Raw genomic sequence first — 24061 nt, 5'->3', positions numbered from 1 at the left:
TTTTGGAGTGTTCCACGGCTCTCTGAATGCCAGATTAAGAATCCTGAAACTTGCTGTAAACAGCTTCTCTACAAATACTCTCATTATCTTGAGTTCTCTGTTGAAGGACCATGGGCATGCTTGAGGGCAGTGTGTTATGAACCAAAGAATCTAAGTTAGCATATGAACCCAGCTTCCTGCATGTGGACATAATTACTTTTCAGTACATTTTCATCAGTCGTTACCATTGTGCTATGCTGTAGATTGAACGAAGGCCATTCAGGCATTCGTCACTGTGCAGTAACCCCTGTCCTATCTGGTACAGTTTGGATTTCAGTGGTCATTTATAACATACCTGAAATTGGATTATTCTTTCTTGAGAAAGGCACAAGTACATTCTTTCTGTATCCTTAAGGTAAAATGCACATTTGTGGAGCTGTGATACAGGGTCGTCTGCATCCAGTAATGCTGTCTGTTTATCAACTTTCCTAATTATCTGTTTCAACAATTTAAAAAAGTCAGTTATCCACATGCAGTCTTTATTTTGTACCCTGTTACAGTCCATAGTATATACTACATAACAACATATTAGTCATTTGTCCTATACCTACACATTAAGAAATATTTATAATCAATGTTAGAAATAAGTCTGTCTACATTTTATAAACATATATTACATGTATAAAAGTATTATAACACCCCCTTCAAAGAATACATTTAAAAAATAGGGTAGGCAGTTATTTGTTGTCTAGACTAATGCTTTCTAAATATTAATGCTCACAAGAATTGTCCGAGTTCTTGACTGAAAATGCCGTATCCACTTTGATTTGTTTGAGGCTTGATGTTCTGTATTGCTAAAAATTGTTTCGTGTTGTGAATGCTGCTAACGAACAGAAGTATTTTGATGGGCAGGTTCTGACGATCTTTTCATTAATATACAAATTAAATGCCATAGGAAAACATCCACACCAGGCAACAATTGAGTGTGCTAGTCAGAGCAGAGATTGTAATGGGATTAAATATTCAAAACCAACGTGTTCTTCGGAAAATGGAATCAGGGAAGTGGCAAAGCCCTTAAAAATGTTAATATCTGAGAGACAAGCCTAGAGCAGACTGCCTGGTCACCCTTCCAATACTCCACAACATTTATAATCTAGACCAGTGGCTCTCAATCCCCAATCGGAACGTGATTTTCCTTTGGTACTTTGTAACTGTAATTTTGCTAGTTATGAACCGTAATACAAATATCTGACATGCAAGATATCTGGTGTTCAACCCTCCCAAAGGGGTTTCAGCCAACAGGATAAGAACCACTGCCCTATGACCTTCTGTCCCAAAGTTTCCTTTGTAACTGCTTTCCAAGGCCACCATGAACCCCCAGGTAGGTGACTCTCAACGCATTTCTTCTCTGCAGTATTTAGAGCTCATGAAGGGCTCACTCGGCTGTTCTTCCTGGAGTCACATCTGCTCTAACAACCCTTCACAGTGCCCTCACATGTCACACCTACTCACATTCCCATTATGATACTGAGTGTGTATCTTAAGCTTATCTTATGAAAAGTGCAAGTTTGAAATCTTTTCAACTTAAGGGAGAAATAATGCCTTACAGTTTCACTACCTGATGAGCAAGAAGGCCCATCCTATGTACTGTCCTAAAGTAAGAAATACGAACGCTCCTACCTAAGTTTAAGCAAATGTCTTATTCAAGTTACATAATAGAATGATGCTTGTATTTCAAGGCTATTGAAAACTTGGTCTTCCATTCAGATAAAGCCAGTAACACACAAATATAGTGTTTTACCTGTATCATCATAAAGAAACAAATGACAAACACGCAACCAAAAAGAAAACCACACCAAATTCATTAAAACAGTGTAGGAGACTGACATCAGCAATTTACTTGTAACACAGGCTAATTCTTTATGTACGAGCACCTCTGGACTGAGCCAACAGCTAATAATAAAAGGGACATTGCATTTTCACGTTAAAAAGCATAAAAACTGAGCTCCATTTTTCTACCTCTCCTTGATTGTTTCTATCTCATAGTCATCAAAGCGGAGTCAAGTCTCACCAATCTTGGGAGTGCCATGCCAGTCACTGAGCACACAAGCTTGACAGTCTGTCCATAATGGATGTAGCCATCTCTAACTGTGAACTCCTCTCCTTCTGACTCGTCGTCGTCCACTACAGAGAGTACAGAAAACAAACCAATGGTTATCCTTTAAGATTTAGTATATTAAGGAAATAATGACTTAATATAGTCACATGTTTTATTACCCCAAGAAGGAGAACGTATTATTTTCACACTAAAAATACCAAATGTACATTTTATACTCACAGAGATGGATGTAAAACGCTCCCCACTGTTGTGAACTGGCATGAAAATTCCCTCCTTCTACATGCAGGTACCTGGTACTAACTGTCTGGGACCGAAGGCGATTGAACAGCGCCACCTTCGTTCCGGAGGCGATGCACACTGAAAGACAGGAGGATCCTATTTAGATGGTAATGGTGGGGAAGTACTCACAAAGGAAGGGGCTTTTGCTTGGCAAATTATAAATTTTTTTTACAGTAATGCAAATTACAAACATTCTGGTGGCAAACATTTTAGCCTTCCAGGATAAGGGATAGTTAAAAAAAAATTCAAACCAAGGTCTATGTCTTTACAGAATTATCAAGATAATGACATAAAAAGGGGTTGTAAATGGCTTTTCTTACTAGTTTTATTTCTTTAATTAATTCCATTTTAAATTAGTTTAGGCTTTCAAAAAGGCATAAATTAAAAGAAAAATAATACAAAGAACTTTCTTGTACCCGTCACCCAGCCTTCCCAGATGTCAGCATCTCACTCAGAAAGCAACACAGGACATTTAACCTAGTCATGATTACTAGATGGAAAATTACCTTAAAAAACAACACATACTTAAAGTAACACTCAACCATTTAAATTGTGTATGCATAAATTCCTGCCATATTACTGAATGAAAAGGCCAGCTGAGCCATTCTACACACTGTGGTCCTACTAAGCAACAGTGCAAGAGTGCCCCCGTGTGCTATCATCCAGTCCTGGGAAGAGTGCCCCCGTGTGCTATCATCCAGTCCTGGGAAGAGTGCCCCCGTGTGCTATCATCNATCCAGTCCTGGGAAGAGTGCCCCCGTGTGCTATCATCCAGTCCTGGGAAGAGTGCCCCCGTGTGCTATCATCCAGTCCTGGGAAGAGTGCCCCCATGTGTTATCATTCAATCCTGGGAAGAGTGCTCCCATGTGCTATCATCAAGTCCTGGGAGAGTGCTCCCATATGCTATCATTTGATCCTGGGAGAGTGCTCCCATGTGCTATCATCCAGTCCTGGGAAGAGTGCTCCCATGTGCTATCATCCAGCCCTGGGAAGAGTGCCACCATGTGCTATCATCCAGTCCTGGGAAGAGTGCCCCCATGTGTTATCATTCAATCCTGGGAAATACGTGTAGAAAAGTCTCTAGAAGGACATTTACCAAAGCACATAGCCAGTACCACTGCATTATGATTTTAGGACATTCTGCTATCTCCCAAAAGTAATACTTGTTTTATAATTTATATGTAAAATTTTAAAAGATATACTCTAGATGCGAAAAATACATCTACATAAGAAAATATCCTAAATATGCAACAAGTTCTTTGCATCACAAACTATCAACACATACAAAATCAAAGAACTTAAAAAAAAGAAACTAGCCGGGCCTGGTGGCGCAGGCCTTTAATCCCAGCACTCGGGAGGCAGAGGCAGGCGGATTTCTGAGTTCGAGGCCAGCCTGGTCTACCGAGTGAGTTCCAGGACAGCCAGAGCTATACAGAGAAACCCTGTCTCGAAAAACCAAAAAAAAAAAAAAAAAAAAAAAAAAAAAAAGAAACTAAAGTAAAAGAGTCTCCCATTCCATTTTTTTTATTATATACATAGTAGTGTTTACATATGATGCAAAATGTCTAGGATTACATCAAACTAAAACAAAGGCAAGCAGACTGCGCTGAAGATTAGCTTATGATGAAATAAGAATGGTCTGAAATTAGGGTCACTACTCAAGTTCGGGTTCCCACTTACTGAGAAATTCTGTTTGCTTTTCCTCCTATAATATGAAGTACACATGAATAAAGACTGAGTGGAAATGTTTGTGTGTCTGTGTATTTGTGCATGTGCACACCATAAAAGTACACAAGCTTATCTGTTTGACTATAAAGGCTAAGAAATGACCTTTTCTAATATCACTGGTCACTATCAAATACTATTGATTTATACAATACAAATATTATTCTGTAAATTATAATGTAATAATACAAATTATAACAATACAAATATTATTCTACAAATTGGTAACCAATCATTTATCTAATCTGTCTGTTGGCTACACTTAAATCAAGTAGCTGTATGTTGAAATTCTTCACTGATAAACTCTTTGACTAAGTATGTGGAAATTAGAAATAGAAGTAGATAGAAACTCAGTACTAGGTGTACCTTAATGAAGTCAGTCACTAAACACTGGTTTACAAGTTGCTCAGGAGCCTTTAGGAGTAAATTAAACAAACTGCTGAACTTAACTACAGTCTTGACATGAGAAAAAGATTGCGCAACCAGATGCTCTATGTATGGTTTCTAACTAGTGAAATGACCAGTCACCAGGCCATGGAAAAACTGAGGCAGAGAAACATGGGACCAGTCAAATCCAGAATATGGAAATTCTGCCAGATTTAAAATGACCTTGTTTCTTCAACTAGTAACTGATATCAAAGCGGGTAGGAAGACAAGAACAGAAAAACTATCAGACTAAAACTTACAGGTTTTATTTAATTTTATGTTTGAACACACAAATGGAACAAAACATTACAGAGATTATAAAAAAGCCATTACTCATGGAATAAATATTAAATGACATTAAAGGGATGTCAACTTTGTGAGATATGATGCTTAAAAACCAAAAGCCATGCATTAAGAGTCACTACTACAGAAATGAGTTGAAAGGACAGGAGTTTGACGATTGTCATGCACTCAGTGCAGCGGTTAGAAAGGGAAAGGGTGCTGCTGGTGTCGGAGACCACAGAACAGAGTTGTGAAACTGCTGCGGGAGGGGAGACGGCTGCTTTAGGCTGCCCTCTTCCTTATATATACATTTCTATGTTTATTCAATGACAAATGTAAGAGAAGAAAGGCAAACAACCAAGGGGAAGTGTGTTGAAATGTAGACTCACTGGGCTGGAGCGATGGCTCAGCAGGGAAGAGCACTGACTACTCTTCCAGAGGTCCTGAGTTCAATTCCCAGCGACCACATGGTGGCTCAGAACCATCTGTAATGGGATCTGATGCCTTCTTCTGGTGTGTCTGAAGATAGCTACAGTGTATATTCATACACATAAAATAAATAATTAAAAAAAAAAAAAAAAAAAAAGAAGAGACGTAGACTCACACAGACAGTACACAACCTTGATAGTTATCTGCCAGTGAAACCGCAGTTTCTGCCTTGGGCCCTTTAGATATTCAGTTTAATGGCTTACCTGGTTTCCCAGAGCATACTTTTAAAAGTGAATATGTCTGTCATTCTGAAAGGATTGATGCTTTTGGAATCTTGGGCACTGTAGGACATTTAGCATCACTGGCTCAAAGCATTACCTTCCTACCTAGTCTCTGACAGAAGGAGCAAAAACCCCTCCGGTTCCCCAAATGCCCCGGAAACAGTAAGAAATCACTCTAATAAAGTAACTGAGAGTCTCAGAACACTATAATTGAGACTCACTCACTTCATTAGGCCAGACAATACCCATTTATACTCAAATTTAAAACAAGGCCAAAAACTAGTAATTAACAATGAACTGGCTACTGACAGAACAACCTTTAAATTTTAAAATGCTTGTCTCATTCACGTAATGTGAGAGTTGGGAATAAAGAAGGAAACGTGAGCATACATACAGTCAGCATTCTTCAGTGACTGCTTCTTTTTGGAGGGTTTGGAGATGACCTTTATCCGCTTGCTGAGGAACACACCAATGTCATCACTGTTGCCATAGAACATCTTTACAGACAACATGAAATGTTTTCTCTTGTCTGAATCAGATATGTACAATGTTTTGGCTGTACAGTAGTTCTGTGGAAGAAAAACAAAGTGGTAACAACAGCAGGAACCCCTCGATGGTCATACACCTTCAGCTCAGAATGGTGCAGCTACATCTAACCAGCATGAATGTTATCAACACTGCTCTCTAAGAGAAACGAGGAATGGATGACAGGCTCACAAGAGGCCAGCCTCTTCTAAGGTAAAGGTCAGCAGTGGCAAATCAACTCAGCTTACGTGCCAAGAGGGGGAAATGTAGTCAGGAATGCTGGAGTCTAGCATCTCCTAGAATGGAGATGGTGCTAAATCTGGACCCCAATGTTCAACTGTGGGAGCTGAACATCACAACCACTAACAAAGCTGCCCTTACGGTGGTTAGGAATCTATTATATTTATTATTCCAGTTCCTCAACTTAATTTTTTTCCCCAACAATTTAAGTCTACCTGGTACAGGAAGCAGAGGAAAAGCCCAGTTGGGAGCACTAAGTCAACTCAAAAGAGCTGCACAGAAAATAATCCAAGTATCTAGGAGTCAAGCTCTGCTGGCTGCGGGCAAGACCCCCCGGGGATGGGCACACTGGCTTCTAAAAGTCTGTCTGGACAGGGGGCAGCAGAACATGCACTGCTGGCTGAGGATCTTACAGGTGTCTACAAGCTGCTTAGCAGCAACGGTATTAATTTGAATGCCCTGAGTTTTAGTTATATACAAAAATGACTACAACATTTACTTTAAAAACCAAAACTCTGGAGCTGGAGAAATGGCTTAGCTGTTCAGAGAACTGTCCACTCTTCCAGAGATCCTGGCCTGATTTCAATCCCAGCGCTCACATGGTGGCTCATAACCATCTATAGTGTGACCTGATGCCATCTTCTGGCATGCAGGTGCACACAGAGCACTCATATACAATCAATCAATCAATCAATCAATCAATAAATCTTAAAAAAAAAAATCCTCCTTGATCCATATTTATATAGTTTTACATTTCACAGAATCACCACTCAATGTTACAGCAATTTGATTTTTGTAGTGAAAAATTGATGACTATCTGCAACAAAAGTAATAAGTTCATCATAATTTAGTAAATTCTGTATATGTATGTATGTGTATATATATATACATACATACACACCCTACTGGTTGCAGTTTCAAAATAGCTCATAAAATGTTTCTGTTTATATGGCTGAAGGCTGTGGAAGCCACTTATGAAACTAAGGAAAACAATGTTAGACTGAACAGGAACATAAAGTATTCTGGATATTTTAAAGGATATACTAAAGAACTATTTTAAAAATAGGCAAACTTTGTTTAATGGGTTTACTCATACAATCTCCAAAAGAATCAAGTTTAAGAGTACAAAAGAAAACATGCATTTGTTGAAATGTCTAAAATGCTACAACTTACCTGTAAGTAACAGCTCTAAATCTCCCCTATTACTCTACTGTGAACTAAGGGGCTGGGCCAAGATACTGACTTCTTTTACCAAACAGGGTAAATGATGTCTAAATTTTATTTTATTTTTCTGTCCCTCCCTCCACCCCCAACAAGACAGGGTTTCTCTGTGTAGCCCTGGCTGTCCTTCAACTCAGAAATCTGCCTGCCTCTGCCTCCCAAGTGCTGGGATTAAAGGCGTGCGCCACCACTGCCAGGTGATGTCTAAATTTTATTTGAACTATTTCTGCTGTGTGCTCCTTTTAAAATGCAGAACAAGTACCATCCATTAGAAAGTAGCTAGTGAATTCCAGGCCTTTGTTCTTAAAAGTTTACCAATACAGAGTGTTAGTAATAGATATACTGCAACGGTTTGTCTCTATAACAAAGTTACATAAGAAAATTTAAATGTGATTTTTGAACATTCTAAATTTTGAAGGGCCTTGCTGTGCAGAAGGCAAAATAAGATAATAACAATAAAAGCTAAATACAATAAACTGTCCTTTGCAGTGGTGGCACTCTTACACACTTAGATATGGCATGTATGCATAGATAGATAGGCCTGTCATACATATTTTTTCTAAACACTAGCTAAGGTCAAAGCTGGAGCTGTTCTGCTTTGGAAGGTAGGATAAAGTCAATGTACTACAGCAGACAGTCCCAGAACAAAACTAAGATTGTATTTAAACAAGAGAACTTCACACCCTAACGGGAAGGCAGGCCTAAGATCAGATCATTTAATTCTGAGCACTAACATTATTGGCTATAATCTGTGTCAAGAAAGAGAAGATGCTGTCCGGCATATGTAAAACATAAACAAGGGCTGCTGAGACAGCTCAGTGGAAGGCACTTGCTGCCAAGCTTTCAGATCACTCCAGTCTTACGTGGTGAGGACACACTTCTTTGGGGAGTCCTTCACTTCCTCACATGCATATGTGCATTTGGATCCTGTCAACATCCAGGACGTATGTAATAAGGTCTAACACAGACAGAGGGGAGGGCTTCATGCAGAGAGAGCCCCTACGGAACTTAATACTAGGATCTGGGGGGGGGGGGCGCGCAATTAATGATGCTATTGATTGGGTGGCTTTAGTATTATTTCACTGGAAAGGAAATGACTGCAAGCTAGAACTGGTTAAAATGAGAATAAATTCAGCCAACACAGTCACAATTGGTTACATCTACTCATTAAACAACTGAATGTCTAGGTGTGCAGTGTGCTGTATTTAATTCCAGAAATTATTTAACAGGAGAATGCATCGTCTGTATTTTTTTAAAGTTCAAGGGTCATAATTTAAAATGGTTTACTGCTCTGCTCTCCTTTACAACAAGCATTTACTATTGTAATAAATATTACACCAAACCTTATCTAAAAACCATGATATTGACTAAAAACTATAAAGACCTAATGACAAATATCCAGATTTGAAGGTTAGGTTTAGGGTCTTCTTAAAACATGATTAAATATGATTAAGAATGCTAACCCCTAGCATATGCCCTCAACACTCCTATCCTCGTGCCAAATACAAAACATAAATATCAGAATAGCCAGCTAAGAGTTACTAAATAAGGAAATAGCTTTATGACACTTTGGGTGCTAGGCAGTCACTGGGATCAGAGTCCTTCTTCCTTCTCACAACTTTAATATTAAGATAAAACATTGAATTAGTAATAAATGAACAAACTGTTCTTCTGAATTGAAGTAGTATACAGAAAGCCAGTAGGCAGAGCATTCTCTGTGTAACTTGTGTTCTGGACTGGTGTTGGTTAGCCAAGGCCACTAGGCCCAGGCCCATGCTCTATCATGCTCTATCATGTGTTAGCAGCTACTTCCCAGCAGGGGATGAAGATAGGAGGACAGAATAAACCAAAGCTGAGAGATGCATTTTCACAGCTATCTGAATATTACAATACTGCCAGGCAGAAAATGAGGGATTAGTCTCCCAATAAAAATCTGGCTGACAACTAAGCCAGCCAGGAAGAGGCCTCCTGGTGCTGCTTTAATGCTAACCCACACACTGTATGAGTCACCAGCCATAGCTGTCCTGAAGGTATACTTGTGATTCTGATTTACACATTTAAACAGTCACTGTTAAAAGCACTTAAAAAATAAGTGCAATAAGCACTGGTGTGGAAAAAACTAAAATAAATAAACATTGCAAGAATGAATGCAGAATGTACGTTTTGAATTTACCTTTCCTTCCAAGTTCAGCTGCTGCATTTCTTGGTCACTATTTCCTATTCCAATAAATGCACAGGGTTGAGATTCTTGTTCAGAACACCCATCTCGTTCCATTTGTTCTTTTTTTTTCTTCCAACCACTGCCCATAAGATATACACAAGGAGGAGGGCAAAAAAATCTGGAAAAAAAAAGTGGCAGAAAAAAATTAAATTCAAGATCATACTTCATTTTTTAATAAATGAAATCAAAATCGTACCTCAATGTACTAAATCGGTTCCTAACAAAGCATTTTGGTCACTTATAAAGCAGTGTCAAGACTATCTTATCTATTCTAATACAATCTGAGGACTTACTATACCATCAGCTAGATTGGGCCTGCTTTAAGCAGAACTGTGAATTCTCATAGCTCAAGGCCCTGAACTACTCTACTGGAATTTGGCAAACCAGACACAGACATAATAAATCACTACAGAGCCGGGCATGGTGGCGCACGCCTTTAATCTCAGCACTTGGGAGGCAGAGGCAGGTGAATTTCTGAGTTCGAGGCCAGCCTGGTCTACAGAGTGAGTTCCAGGACAGCCAGGGTTACACAGAGAAACCCTGTCTCAAAAAACCAATAAATAAATAAATAAATAAATAAATAAATAAATAAATAGCTGCAGAATCTGTGATTACTAAGTTCTAGCCAAGACAATAGCATCCTTAATTTTAATGCTATTCTTGTTATATTACATTTAACTTTACTTGGCAATTTACCTGGAAAATAGCATTAAAGAAACACCTCAAGTAAGGCGACTAAGGAAAAAGACAAAACAGATTGCTTGATCTGAGTTCTGCAAAGAGTCCACGTTTCTGTACCTTAGCTCCTGAACACCTGGTTTCAGGACTGAGAAACATCTTGGACTGAAAGAAAAATACACTCTATTGTTTCTGCTCATGATTACTAACAGATTGGTTCTTCTGTATGCCAAAAAGCACCTTCCCAAGTTCTCTCCACATACAATGACTCTGTCATAACCTAACAATCGAACTATGAATTTATCTCTTATTGTAGAGTAGAATGTACTTGCCCAATGATATATAATGTACCTTTGCCCAATGATAGCTACTGATATGTACCTACCTTAAAATGTTTGTGTCTTGTCCCTTTTTAAAGAGGCCTGAAAACTCAAATGACTAGTAACCAGGCAAGCAGTATGAATGGTGAACTAGGTAGGCCTGTAGTTAACATGTAGGAATATCTTTTACACAGAGAACTACCTCCTTCCCCTCTTTCTTAAAACCAAAGGCCCTCATGGTGATTCCTACTTTTTGTACAGTTATGAATACAGAAAAGTGTTTCTTGATTCTGCTAATCCTACTATAAGCAAAACAGCCTCACTGTAATAATAATCAACTACATGTGCCAAGTTCCAATCATAAGAAAGCAACAGGGGAAGATGACCAAGCATGTGGCTCTGTACTAATGCTGTTGAGCTATGAGCACACAGGCCTCCTACCGGCCAGTGACATCTTCTAGTCAAGTAACACTGGGAATCAAGTTTACCTGAAACTCAGACTAAGAAAAGTAAATTGAATTGCTGAGCATAGTGGTATACACCTTTAACACCAGTACTTGGAATGCAGAGGTAGGCAGATCTCTGTGAATTTGAGGCCAGTCTGGTCAACAAAGTGAGTTCCAGGATAGTCAGAACTATATAGAGATCAATACGATAACTAATAAGTAAATAAAAGACAAGTGAACAAATAAAATATGTGTCTGTGCATAGTCTTGGGTCTATGAAGAGGTAAGCTATTCAGCAAACCAATAATAGCATTTACTTAACAGCCTCCAAATGTACTGGCACCTTCTTTTCTCAACCATGATCAGGTGCTAATCCTACTATAAGCAAAACAGTACAAGAAGTGAGCTCAGATTATTTAGTATTTATTAGTTCTTCAAATACTTAGTATAGCCCCAGGTACCAGAAACCTAATAAAAACAACAAAATCAAACAAAGCCACTATCCTCATGGAGCTTACACTCTAATAGGAGATGAGGGCGGCGGGTGGGTATGAAGTTAATATAGAGACTCTGTTAGATAATAGGAAGCACTTACAAAATAAAGCCAGGATAGGGCGACTAAAATATGGACTGTTTGAGGTAGCCAGAGAAAAACTTTGAATCATTTTTTTTTTTTTTTTTTTTTTTTTTTTTTTTTAGCTTTGTAGCATTTAAAATAAAGGAAGACAAAGCATAGAAGCTGTGGCTGGTTAGAAGAAGGGATCAACTATGGAGAGAAAGTTGGGGGCAAAAAGGTTGAGTAGCTCAAGTGTGTCCTGGAGAGGAAAAAGTGTGGAGTACAGAGTAGGAAGCTTCTGGGTGTTTCTGTAATGCCTAATTAAGCAACACAAAACAAGAGGAGCTTTCATGCTTGCATGCTCACACTTGGGGCCAAGGATATCAAGGTACTGGGCCCAAGTCCATGTCACTCCAAGCTTGTAGAGATGCTAATACTGGCTGGGCATGTTTTGTAATTGGTTTCGTTTTCTTCTATACCAGGGGTCTTTTAGGCTTTTAATGGCAGTGGCTATCAAATGCATAGCAAGACACATCTCAAGTACCTAGGCTAATACACTCTCAGGAACTTCATCCCATGTTAGTATTTTATTGGACACTGAATATTAAAACTTCTTAGTGAATTGGTATTATCAAATCTGAATGATTTGATATTAGTAATGATTAATACATTATCACAAAGTACTTTTATTTCACATCTGAAGGCTATATACACATAAATGATAAAGGAATGAATATTTGGAATATTCATGGAAATGTAGTAAAAAAAAAAAATCACAGAAAATTAACAGCATAAAATTAGTCAAACAGACTAAAAGGTCTCTATATAAAACTCTGATCAAGCCCGGCAGTGGTGGCACACACCTTCAATCCCAGCACTTGGGAAGCAGAGGCAGGTGGATTTCTGAGTTTGAGGCCAGTTTGGTCTACAGACTGAGTTCCAGGACAGCCAGGGCTACACAGAGAAACTCTGTCTCGAAAACACACACACACACACACACACACACACACACACACACACACACCACAAACAAACAAAAACCTCTGATCGAAACCAGGCATTAGTGGCACATGCCTTTAAACCCAGCACTCACAGGCCCTTGGAAGGCAGATCTCTGTGAGTTTGAGGCCAGCCTAGTCTATTCAGTGAGTTCCAGAACAGCATAAACAAGGCTAGGGATATATTCTGACAAAACAAAAACAAAAAAACCCACTGATCAAGATTCTACCTTGAAAGTTTTTTTAGAATACAATAAAAACAGACTTTCCAATAGTCTATAGAATAAAAGTCCATATTATAATTAAACAAATAACAACTGGACTGGAGAGATGGCTCAGCTGTTAAGAGCACTGACTGTTCTTCCAGAGGTCCTGAGTTCAATTCCCAGCAACCACATCACAACCATCTGTAATGGGATCTGATGCCCTGTACTGATGTGTCTGAAGACAGCTATAGTGTACTCATTAAAATAAATAAATCTTTAAAAAAAATAACAATTAAAATGCATTTCTGTGTTTGAAACTTGACTTTTAGCAGCGGTCAAACTCTTAACAGTCCTTTTCCTTTTTCTTTTGGCATCTTTTAGCTGACAAGCAATGCTATTCTCTCCCACTTGGTGGCGATATGTACACATTAGATTTTCCTCGTTGCAAAATTTAGTCATTATTTAAGTGAATGATTTAACAATCCCTTCCCCTCAAGTCCTGTGAACATTCATGGGGGAAAAAAACAGTAGGTTAAAAAGGGGCTTTTGTTTAGCTTGGTATGACAATTAAGTTTGGTTAGACGATCCAAACTTGTCACTGCTGAAGGAACACCTGGGAGCTCCTGGTTCATCAATTACCCCAGTTAACACTTACTAGTGTTAACTGTCCCAAGAGCACCTCTCATATAACTGTTTACTCATAAGTAGACAATACTGAACGCTAATGTCATATCAGTCTGTCTATCTGTCTGTCTGTCTGTCTATCTATCTATCTATCTATCTATCTATCTATCTATCTATCTATCCATCTATCTGTTTATCTATCTATCTATGGCACAGCTATCAGTACCAAGAATAATTTAAGCCTTTTAAATGAATTACTTTTTATGACAGACATGGCCAAAGTGTCTGTGGCCATGTCCCAAGGTTACTTCATGCCTCCCTCGTACCTCAGCAACTCTTTATATCAGCAAGGAAGACAGACTTTCTTCCTCTTTCCAGAAAATGGAGAGCAGACCCATCACCTCTTTAATCCTCAAGGAAGCTTCGGGAAAACTAGCCAGTCACACCTCTGTCTGTCTGCCTCTGTCTCTGTCTCTGTCTCTGTCTCTGTCTCTGTCTCTCTCGCTCGCACGCACACACGCACATTTACCCTCCTTAGAAGCATTTTAATACACATGATTCAAAAGACAAAAGACAGAGTAGTTACTATAACATATTCATTCTTTTTCTTGGAAGCCAAAACCTAACATTCTTCAAGTATTTAATGGGGTTATGGATTGACTAAGCCATACCTAGATAATAGAAGGTTAAAAAACAAACAAACAATCAAAAAAACAGGCTACTACAATAAAGACAATCATTAAAACATTTATAATTCTTGATAAGCCACTGCAGCCCTGTGGTCCTGTATTTCTTGCATTAACTAGCAAACTTCAGAAGGTCTCAGCCATCCGACATGAAATTAAATGCCAAATACATAGGTCTAACTAATTAGACACTAGCAACTAACATAATTTAAGAAAAGGAATAAGTGAAGAAAATAATCTAACTGATAAGAGGCTTTGTCAAAACTCCAGAGGCTGAAAAGCAGAGCCAGCACTGCCTGTGTTTGAACCCACGTGACTGGCGTGCTTGCCCACACTTCAGTCTCAGCTAGCCAAGGATGGATGAGAAGAGACTGAGGGAGGGTCACAAGGCCTATGCTTTTGGAGGCACCTTTACTTCCTCGGCCCTGAGACCCTGCTGTTGCTAACCCACAGAAGGCAGTAAAAAATAAGACAGCATCAACACTACACCTGGGAGACAGCACATGCCTGTGGGATTTCACTTCATAGAAATAGCTTAATGCGAATTTCTAATTTCTTTTTCAAACTACAAAAATAAGAATTTTTCAAAGCCTGTAATTAGTTGTAGGAGTTCCAATGCTGGTACCAAGGATAACAACCAATTGAAGCCAAGGCACGTACATACGTTTAGAGTTCCTTATCTTCATTTCCCTTAAAATGGATATTAAAACCCTAATACTGGTAGAGTACTTCTCTGGTTCAAGACAAGAGTTGCTAGGCAATCTTCCCTATTTCACCTCAAAAAGCATAATTGGCCTTAAACATAGCATTCTTCAGTGGTGAGACGCATTCCCGTTTTGCTTAGAAAACAACTGACTAGTGTGAACTCAAGTTCCCAGAAAAAGGTCACACCCATGTCACCAAGGCTGACTGACTGATTAAAATGTTACAACTGTGGAGAGTTGGAATATTGCAAACTCAGGGCTAAATTCTCTTGGGCTATCTAGTCTCAACAGTCACCCATTCACCTGCGCCTGACCTAAGAGCCTGGTGGCTATCACATAGAATCTTCTAGAGGTATTATCAGACCGCTAGCTTTCACAGCTCAACAGTCAAGGATGTCACCTGACAGCAGTAGAAAGAACCCTTAGCTGTAACCCACTTAACCAAGAAAGGTTTCTTGATTTACTTTTTGTTTTGTAACTTTACAAACCATATTCACAATTACAGCACGGCATTTGAGGTGACCTGTATCTGTGCTCCTAGGCCATGACCATTTACACTTAGCTCTAGAATTAAGAACACATCACACACATACACTACATTTTCTTATTTAAAAACCCAAACCTAGAGATTCATCTAGGGCCAACTTAATGAACAAAGAGTTGGTTTTTCACATCAACTTCTATGTTTAAAAATCAGTAATTAAGGGCTGGTGAGATGGCTCAGTAGGTAAGAGCACCCGACTGCTCTTCAGAAGGACCGGAGTTCAAATCCCAGCAACCACATGGTGGCTCACAACCATCCGTAACAAGATCTGACGCCCTCTTCTGGAGTGTCTGAAGACAGCAGTGTGTATTTACATATAATAAATAAATAAATCTTTAAAAAAAAAAAAAAATCAGTAATTAAGTTTCACATGTCAAGTAAAACAAAATAGGGCTGGGTTGAAGCTCACTAAAGAACATTTTAATAAGAGAAAGGCTTAAGTAAGATTCTACTCCTGCTACCCACTCCACCCCCTCTTACCTACATTTTTTAAAAGATTTTTATTTATTTATTTTATTTATTTTTTATTATTATAAGTACTGTACTGACTTCAGATGCACCAGAAGAGGGCATCAGATTTCATTACGGGTGGTTGTGAGCCACCATGTGGTTGCTGGGATTTGAACTCAGGACCTCTGGAAGAGCAGTCAGTGCTCTTAGCCACTGAGCCATCTCACCTGCCCTACTTTTTCTTTTCTACTATGCAAATAAACCCAGGAGTAGAAACAAGTCTCAAACATAAATATAAATCATATGCAATTTATAAAATAAGCACTATTTGCTCCAAATACTCAATAATCTTACCGTTTTTCATTTCCGTATGACTTCTGTGCAACTTTTGCATGAAGAATGAGCACTGTTTGATCTCCTCGTTCTTTTAAATAATTTCGCATAGCTTCCCTGTAATCAAATATAAAATTACTATCTATTGTAGGGATGGTGCTGTTGTCAAAATCTTCTTTCACTCTAGCAGATGAAAGGAAAGCTTAAGAACATTTTTTAAACAAAGAAACCTAAACAAAAAACCAGAAACAATTGCATGAGCTATCTTAAAAAAAATCCTGTGCTAAGGAAATACATACCCACTTTCACTCTGCATTTTGGTTGTTAGAATACAATTAACATTTACACTGGTAATGTAGTTAACTGACTTTCTCTATAGCTTATCTTGCTCCTCTACCTCCTCCTCCCTTAAGTCACATTTTCTAAATTAAATTCTAACAACAGTATGATCTCTGCCATGTCACTTAGTCATTATTTTCTTGTATGTTTACCAGTTATGTGTTTGCTTGTTATGTGTTTGCTTTTCTTATCTTCCCAGTCACACAACAGAGGCTTCAAGTAAAAGAGCTCTGCCTCAAGTTCTTTTACTTGATACACAGGCTGGATTGAGGGCCCAGGCCCAAGGCTGCCATTTCTGGCTGCAATGGGAGAGGATGTAGCTCATCTTGCAGAGAACTGATTGATGTGCTGCTAGGGAGGAAGGGAGGAACAGGACTCTGGGGGATGGGATGGTGGGTCAGGGGGAGACAACATTTGGAATGTTTTTAAAAAAAAAAAAAAAAAGACTGAAACTGTGAAATGAGGCTGTGCTAGCTAACTAACTTTTCTAAGCAAGTATATTAATATAACCAACAGCCTTGAGGTGACATAACCAAACACAGTTAAGTTACTTTCCTGAAATGATACAGAAGAGGCAGGAATCAAAGCTAGTAGTTTAGCTATCTCAAGGACAAAATTGTACCACTGGTAGTACAATGGCTGAGCCACATCGCGGCTATGAAACGGTCTAAATCTTAACTCTGTTACTTCTGAATCTGAGGTTTCTCTCCTCCGTGAAGTTACTGGAAAAGAGAAAAAAATAACAAACCTAAAAGCCAGTTAGTCCCCACTCCCAACAGGGAGTTCCTGTGAGCAAGCTATAAGCATCACTACTGTTTTCAATGTTAGGAGCCGTTCCAAGCTCTAACCATATAGACACGCTGCAGGAGAGAGTGGGCATGGGGTCCCGTGAAAGCGTAGTGGGCCTGCTGCTAAGACCTGGGGATGGATGCACACTGCCTTAGGCCTTTGACTTTGGCCTCAATGCACTGTGAGCAACAAGATTTTGGGAAGAAGTTGTCTGCATAGGGCTGACTGACCAAACCAAAGACATGGGGAGGTTGAAATTTTGCTGTTTCAGAGTCCAATTACAATCTATGTGGGGTTATCATTAGTCTACTATATGATCATATCCCCACCAACACCTTTGTGCCAGCTCCTGCTACTAGATTTAGAATGTATTAACTTAGCAAAACCTCAATTTTCCACCAATCAAAAGACTACAAATGTTGTCAGATGGCGTACAAGGCAGCCTATCTTCCCCATCCCCATCCTGCTGTAACCTGCTTCCCCAATGTAACTATATAAATCAAGAGATGATTTATAACTTTCTTTGTTCTGTTACCATAAAAATTCCATGAAACTGCTTCCATGTATTTGAAGAAACCTCAATGAATGTTTCTGGGCCATGCTCATTTATATTTTGCTATAGATTAAACCTGTCTTTCATTCATTTGAGGTGAGAGCTTTTCATTCAACTCTGTACAGTATATCTACCAAATCTATAAGCACATTTATAATGCTTGTCTTAATATGAGAATGAATGGATTAAAACATAAGAACAGCATCTTACTACAGAGAAGGGGGCCAGGCAGGTGGCTCAGCAAGTAGAGGTGCTTTTCGTTACAAGCCTGACAATTGTGAAAGGGATAACCTATTCCTGAAAGTTGTCCTCTGATCTCCAGACACAGCCACTGACAAGAGAGGGAGGGAGGGAGGGGGAGGGCGAGCTACTAAACACTGTTCAAACATAAACCTTGCTTAGGTCAACAAAAATACATGGTTCACGTGTCTCAGGCACAGGATTTTAAGAGCAGAGATATGGCTCCATGAAAGAGACAGGCTCTGTGAAAAGTATTACTCCCAGTAACAGACAGAAGATATTTTGAACAAGAGAATATATAATTATTCTATCAATTACACAAAATAAAATAATGGTAAACCTCACAAAGAAAATCCTCTGCTACTCAACAAATTTTAGCAAGAGTATTAGTTAGCAGCTCCTAGTTTCTAGTTATAGAGGGAGGAAAAATAATAAAACTATCTCTGAAAGAATGTGTAGGCTTCTATCCCTGGAACCCATCCATGGAAGGTGAGACGATTCCCTTTTTTCAAACTGTCTTCTGACTTCCACAAACACAGTGTAGTGTGCACAGGCGCGCGCGCACACACACACACACACACACACACACACATACATAATTCTTAAAAAGCAAATTCAGTCATGTTGAATAGTATAGTCTTTACTCCATTTATTTGTGCTTTTAACTAAAAATTTAAGTCATGTATAAAGAATTCCTCAGGCCAGGCTGGAGAGATGGCTCAGCAGTTAAGAGCACTGACTGCTCTTCCGAAGGTCCTGAGTTCAATTCCCAGCAACCACATGACTCACAAAATAAACAAATAACAAAAAAAAAAAAAAAAAAAAAAAAAAAAAAAAAAAAAAAAAAAGATTTCCCCAGGCTTCATTAGAGACTCTCCCACCAATACTGTTTACTTTGGGATGTAAGACAGAACAAGGCAGGGCAGGCTTTGAACATTCCTTAAAAGAAGACGTGGCCCCCACATTATACTCCCTACAACACAGTGGAAACAAACCTCTTAAAATATTTTTTGCCAAATAAGACATTGTTTTCCTAAAGCAGAATCACTTCGGGGGAGAATAAGACTCCAAAATTGGTATTAGATTGTATTAAATTTGGTATAGAAATTATTAAGAAAATATCCTAATTTCAAGTTTGTATTTAATTAAAATTAATTTTACCATAGAATTGGTTATAAGTTTTCAATTTACATTTGCCATTAGACGCATTTGCTAAGTTTGCATAGGCAATGAAGACATCTGCAGTGTGCTTTCTTTTAAGAGAAACAAAGCTTAATCGAATTCTTCTGAAGCAGATATGCTAGTCTCCCAGGTTATCGCTGATGTAAAGAGATTACTAAAATGTTAAGAGTTTTAATGAGATCTAGTTGGCCTACCATGTGGTGGCTTTAGCACCAGCACACTATACTATACTGCAACAACAGGATATTCTTAGTTCCCCAAAGCTGTTCTTCTGGGTCTCTGAAATCCCTTCTGCTCTTTCCCATCCCAGAAAGCAACAGTACTCATCTGCACTGTCAGAAAGAGCAGCTATTTCCTACAACTTGTGTATGCGGAGTTCATTCCTTTTTTTTGAACTTCTGAACAGAAATCTTTGTTCACATGGAATGTTAAGTCTATAGTTGTGCTTTCTGTGTTTTAGTAGCGTATGAGCATTGCCATCCTTAGGTAACAGCATTCTGTCCTCAGACTGAACTAGAACTAGATAGATCCTCTTTCCCTACATTTAGGAAGGTATCTAAAGGCTTCTTCCTTAAACACTCTGTAGAACCCAGCACTGAATCCAGCTGAGTCTTAGCTCCTGCAATAGACACTTCTGGGTTGGTCTGGACTGGTTTTCTTCCACCGAAGATGCTATGTGCAGCTTCTCTGTGTGGCCGACAGAGTCCTGCTCTTTCCAGCACCCCACACAGTTCTTGCTCCTCTACTGACCTGTGTGGTTGATGGAGCTCAGAGGGTCTCACTGACTTACTCCTCTGCTCTTGAACTTTGTTTTGTTTTGTTTTGTTTTGAAAAACTGAGTTTCTTGGAAGTTTCGGTCTTTGACTCTATTCTGTGACAGTTAGATGAAACCAAAGCACAATTGAGTCTGGGGATAATTCTACCAAGACAGACTTGATTGTGGGATTTTTATTCTGACTATAGAAAGCAGGCACAATTCATAGCCTTTAGATGCAGTTTGTTTCCAGATTTTCCCCCTCAGTTGTGGGTAGCTTTCTTACATGTGTGTGTGTGTGTGTGTGTGTGTGTGTGTGTATAGAAGACTAGCAAAGACTGTTCTGCGGATCTGTGCTGTTGTCCCACTCTTGAGGTCTTCAGGAAAGACACACATTCACCGCCTTATTACCTCCTCAGTAACAGTTCTGTGATACTTAGATAAGTATAAACACTGAGATAGATAAACAAGTATCTCAATATAAATTATCTCTTTTCCAAAGTTCTTGGGACCAGAAGTATTTCAGATTATAGAGGATTTTATTGTTTTTATATTTTGGAATATTTTCATAGATGTCAATATTTGAACATCCTAAATCCATGTACCAAAATCTGAAACTTTTTAAGCCATTATTTTGGAACTTAAAAGGGGGTTCTAGGGCACATCAGACTTCGGATTTTCAGATTATGAATGTTCATTGTATAAAGACTGATTTTAGGGTTTTAATATTTTGTATCATTATTATTTAAGATATCCCAAATTAGTCTTCAAACCATCTTCTGTGGTTTAATACAATTTAATATAACTTGTAATACAATTCTCTTTTTTTTTTCTCCCCTCAATCCTTCCTTTCTTTCTTTGATGTCATTATGCAGCCTTGGATGGTCTGAGACTCACTTTGTAGTTCAGATTGGCCTTGAACTCACAGAGATCTGTCTGCTTCTTCCTCCTGAGTATAGTACTAAATAAAGGTGTGCACCACCATGTGGCAACCCACAACTGTCTTCAATAAATATCTTAATAGTGGTAATTACTTGGTAGTAGCCTATGATATGAACCAAGAAGAATGTGAATACAACAGAACACCACAGAGCTATTACAGAGAACTCTGCAAGTCTAAGGCAATATAATACATCATGGGCTTAAAGAATGCAGGACAACAGTAAAGATAGATCCCAGTCGTCCAAAGAAAAAGAAACACCCCCTCTCTCCCCCCTCCCCTTGGAAACTGAATTTAAAAAAAAGAAAAGGTCAATATCGGACTGAAACTATAAAACCACTGGTTTCTTTTTTATAATTTTTAAGTTAATTTTTTGAAATATTAAGAATATATACTGTAAAATTAACTTTACATAATGAGAACACTATCATAAAAGTGAGTAGACCTTAGGTTTTCTTTTAAAATGATAGGGGAAAAGTATTTGAATAATCATTTCAAAAAGCATCTATTAAATATCATAAGTCTTTCACATCAAAGTCTGACTGGCTAAACATAGTTGCAGCTGTTACTGAGTTTCTAAAAATATTTCATTTTTAAAGTATATCCTTTTATTTCTACCCCACCCCTGCGCCTTTTAGGAGTGAAGGAAATGGAGGGACTCAAGATGTATTATCAATATCTGATTTTCTCAGAGCAGTTGATATTAGTGTCTAAAATGATAGGCTCTATATGCACAGTCAATGTTTAAGTGGCAAGTATAATGCTTACCTAGTGAGTCGTTTAGGTGGAGGCCGCTCACCAAACTTCCTGGAAAAAAATTAAAGAAATAAAGTAAATAAGCTGTCAGATAAATACCACAGTAAACTATAAGGTATTAGAACATGTTCCTAAGACTTATCAATCTTAATTACCAACAAAGAAAAATCTCCCAGCAATCATTTGTGCCCCAAAATAACAAATATACAATATAAAGGGCTCTTAAAAACCAAGGCAGAGGGGCCAGAGATGGCTCAGCAGTAAGAACACTGCTGCTTTTGCCCAAAGACATGAATTCAATCCCTAGCACCTACAGCACCAGTCAACTGTAACTGCAAGTCACTTAACTAAAACAACCAACTCAAACACCCAAAGAAGGGGGCGAGCAGAGCAAGCGCCGCGAGGACAGGACAACTTGGTACCACACCTAAGCCAGACACAAGCACAGCCATTCCGCCTCTGCTGCAGCACAACAGCACATTAATGAACTGAAAAACAGGCACAAAACATGGAAGAAATCTGTCAGTGGGGTCAGAGCTTAAAGCAATTCTACTTTTCTTTTCTTTTTTTTTTTTTTTTTGGTTTTTCGAGACAGGGTTTCTCTGTGTAGCCCTGGCTATCCTGGAACTCACTTTGTAGACCAGGCTGGCCTCGAACTCAGAAATCCGCCTGCCTCTGCCTCCCGAGTGCTGGGATTAAAGGCGTGCGCCACCACGCCCGGCCTACTTTTCTTAATTTTACAAAATTTCTCCATCATCTTGAAATGGGATTAAAAAGAACTGTAGGCAAGCAACACCAGTGAACTACTGGAAGGATAAAGGATGGAAAAGAAAGCACTAAACCCAAGGTTCTGTAAACAGTATTCAACAGGAAAAAGCACTGGGGGTTCTGAGCAAGCACTTAAGGAGAAGAAGGTGCTCGACAGAGCACACTAACTCATACTTTCATTTGCCACAGATAAGAGAAACTGACGACATGCTATTCATCAGTATACATCCCATGATAACAAATGGCATAAAAACCACAAGTGAGACTGGCCCTGACTGAGAAGGTCCTTGGTAACTAAAGGAAAACCGCAGCAGGCTCACCATGTAATGTCTGCTCCAAATTTGGCCCTCATCAGTTACTTATTGAGCAGCTACTAGAAACTAAGTACAAGGATGTCCAAACATCGATGAGCAAGAGACGCAAAACCCATGCCCTTGTGGAACTTATGCACAACCAGGGCAACAGACAGGGAGATAAGTTAGTGTATTCATATTCATAATTTATGACAGAAAAAATTTTTAGAAAAATTTATCTGAAAATGACTTTTTGATATTGATATTTTTGCTTGTTATTAAACAGAGTCTCATGAATCCCAGGCTGGTCTTCAACTTACCAGATAGTTGACAACCTTAAACTTTTGATCCACAGGCTTCTACTTCCACAATCAGTTTTACTCAATTCTTAGGAATCAAACGCAGGGCCTTGTGTATACTAAGTAGGTACTCTACCAACTAGGCGATATTCCCAGTCTTGAATATACATTTTAAGTAAACACGTAATTTATTTTTAAAGCGTTGACTCATTTTCTATCTGTGGGTGCAGAAGACAGACCTTTGAAAAGGACATTCTATGAGGAGCTAGGGCATAGCTCAGTGGGAGAATGCTTGCCAAATACTGAATATCCTGGGTCGCTGATCCTCGACTCCAACAAAAAGGACATGTCCACCTTCTTAAAGCTCAGTCTGAACCAGGTCTATCTTAACGGTTACTTTTTAAAGCAATTGTGCTGGAATTCATCTCAGTGTATGTAACCACTGGTTCTGACAAATGCAACAAATATGATCAAGGCAGTATGCTGTACCCTCCTGAACTACCACATTTAGTAAGCATATTCCTAACAGAACAAATATCCCCCAGAGCTGATGTCAAAGATAGGTAGTAGATGCCAAAAGATGAAAACACACCCTCACCCACCCCTGTTATTATACTGTGTAGAAACACTTCAAAAGTACCTTTTTTCTTAATTTTTAAAGCCCCTTCTATTTTTGCTCTTTAAATTTAAAATAAAAAACTATCTTTTAACTATCTGCTGGCAATCTGTGTCAATGAGTGGGAATAGAGAAGATATGACTAAGATCATCATCCTCAATTATACTCTGCACCTGGCTTCATAGAATTTCTTCAAGAATCTCTATGAAAGATTAGTGAAAGTGTGTGTGTGTGTGTGTGTGTGTGTGTGTGTGTGTGT

At 38.8% G+C, this 24061-nt stretch overlaps 1 protein-coding gene across 1 annotated transcript in view; it reads right to left on the bottom strand.

Moving 5' to 3' along the window:
* Positions 1-24061, bottom strand: part of Rbpj (recombination signal binding protein for immunoglobulin kappa J region) — a 66376-nt gene that overhangs the window by 5591 nt on the left and 36724 nt on the right. Inside the window, 7 exon segments of the mRNA XM_021210540.2 lie at positions 335-475; positions 2051-2163; positions 2318-2455; positions 5915-6089; positions 9680-9845; positions 16294-16389; positions 21838-21876. Of these exon segments, the coding sequence (XP_021066199.1) occupies positions 335-475; positions 2051-2163; positions 2318-2455; positions 5915-6089; positions 9680-9845; positions 16294-16389; positions 21838-21876 (868 nt within the window).

Source organism: Mus pahari, chromosome 13, assembly GCF_900095145.1.
Source record: "Mus pahari chromosome 13, PAHARI_EIJ_v1.1, whole genome shotgun sequence".
NCBI lineage: Eukaryota > Metazoa > Chordata > Mammalia > Rodentia > Muridae > Mus > Mus pahari.
Note: the sequence above shows the minus strand (reverse complement) of the source record. Positions and strands in the feature narration are given on the sequence as shown.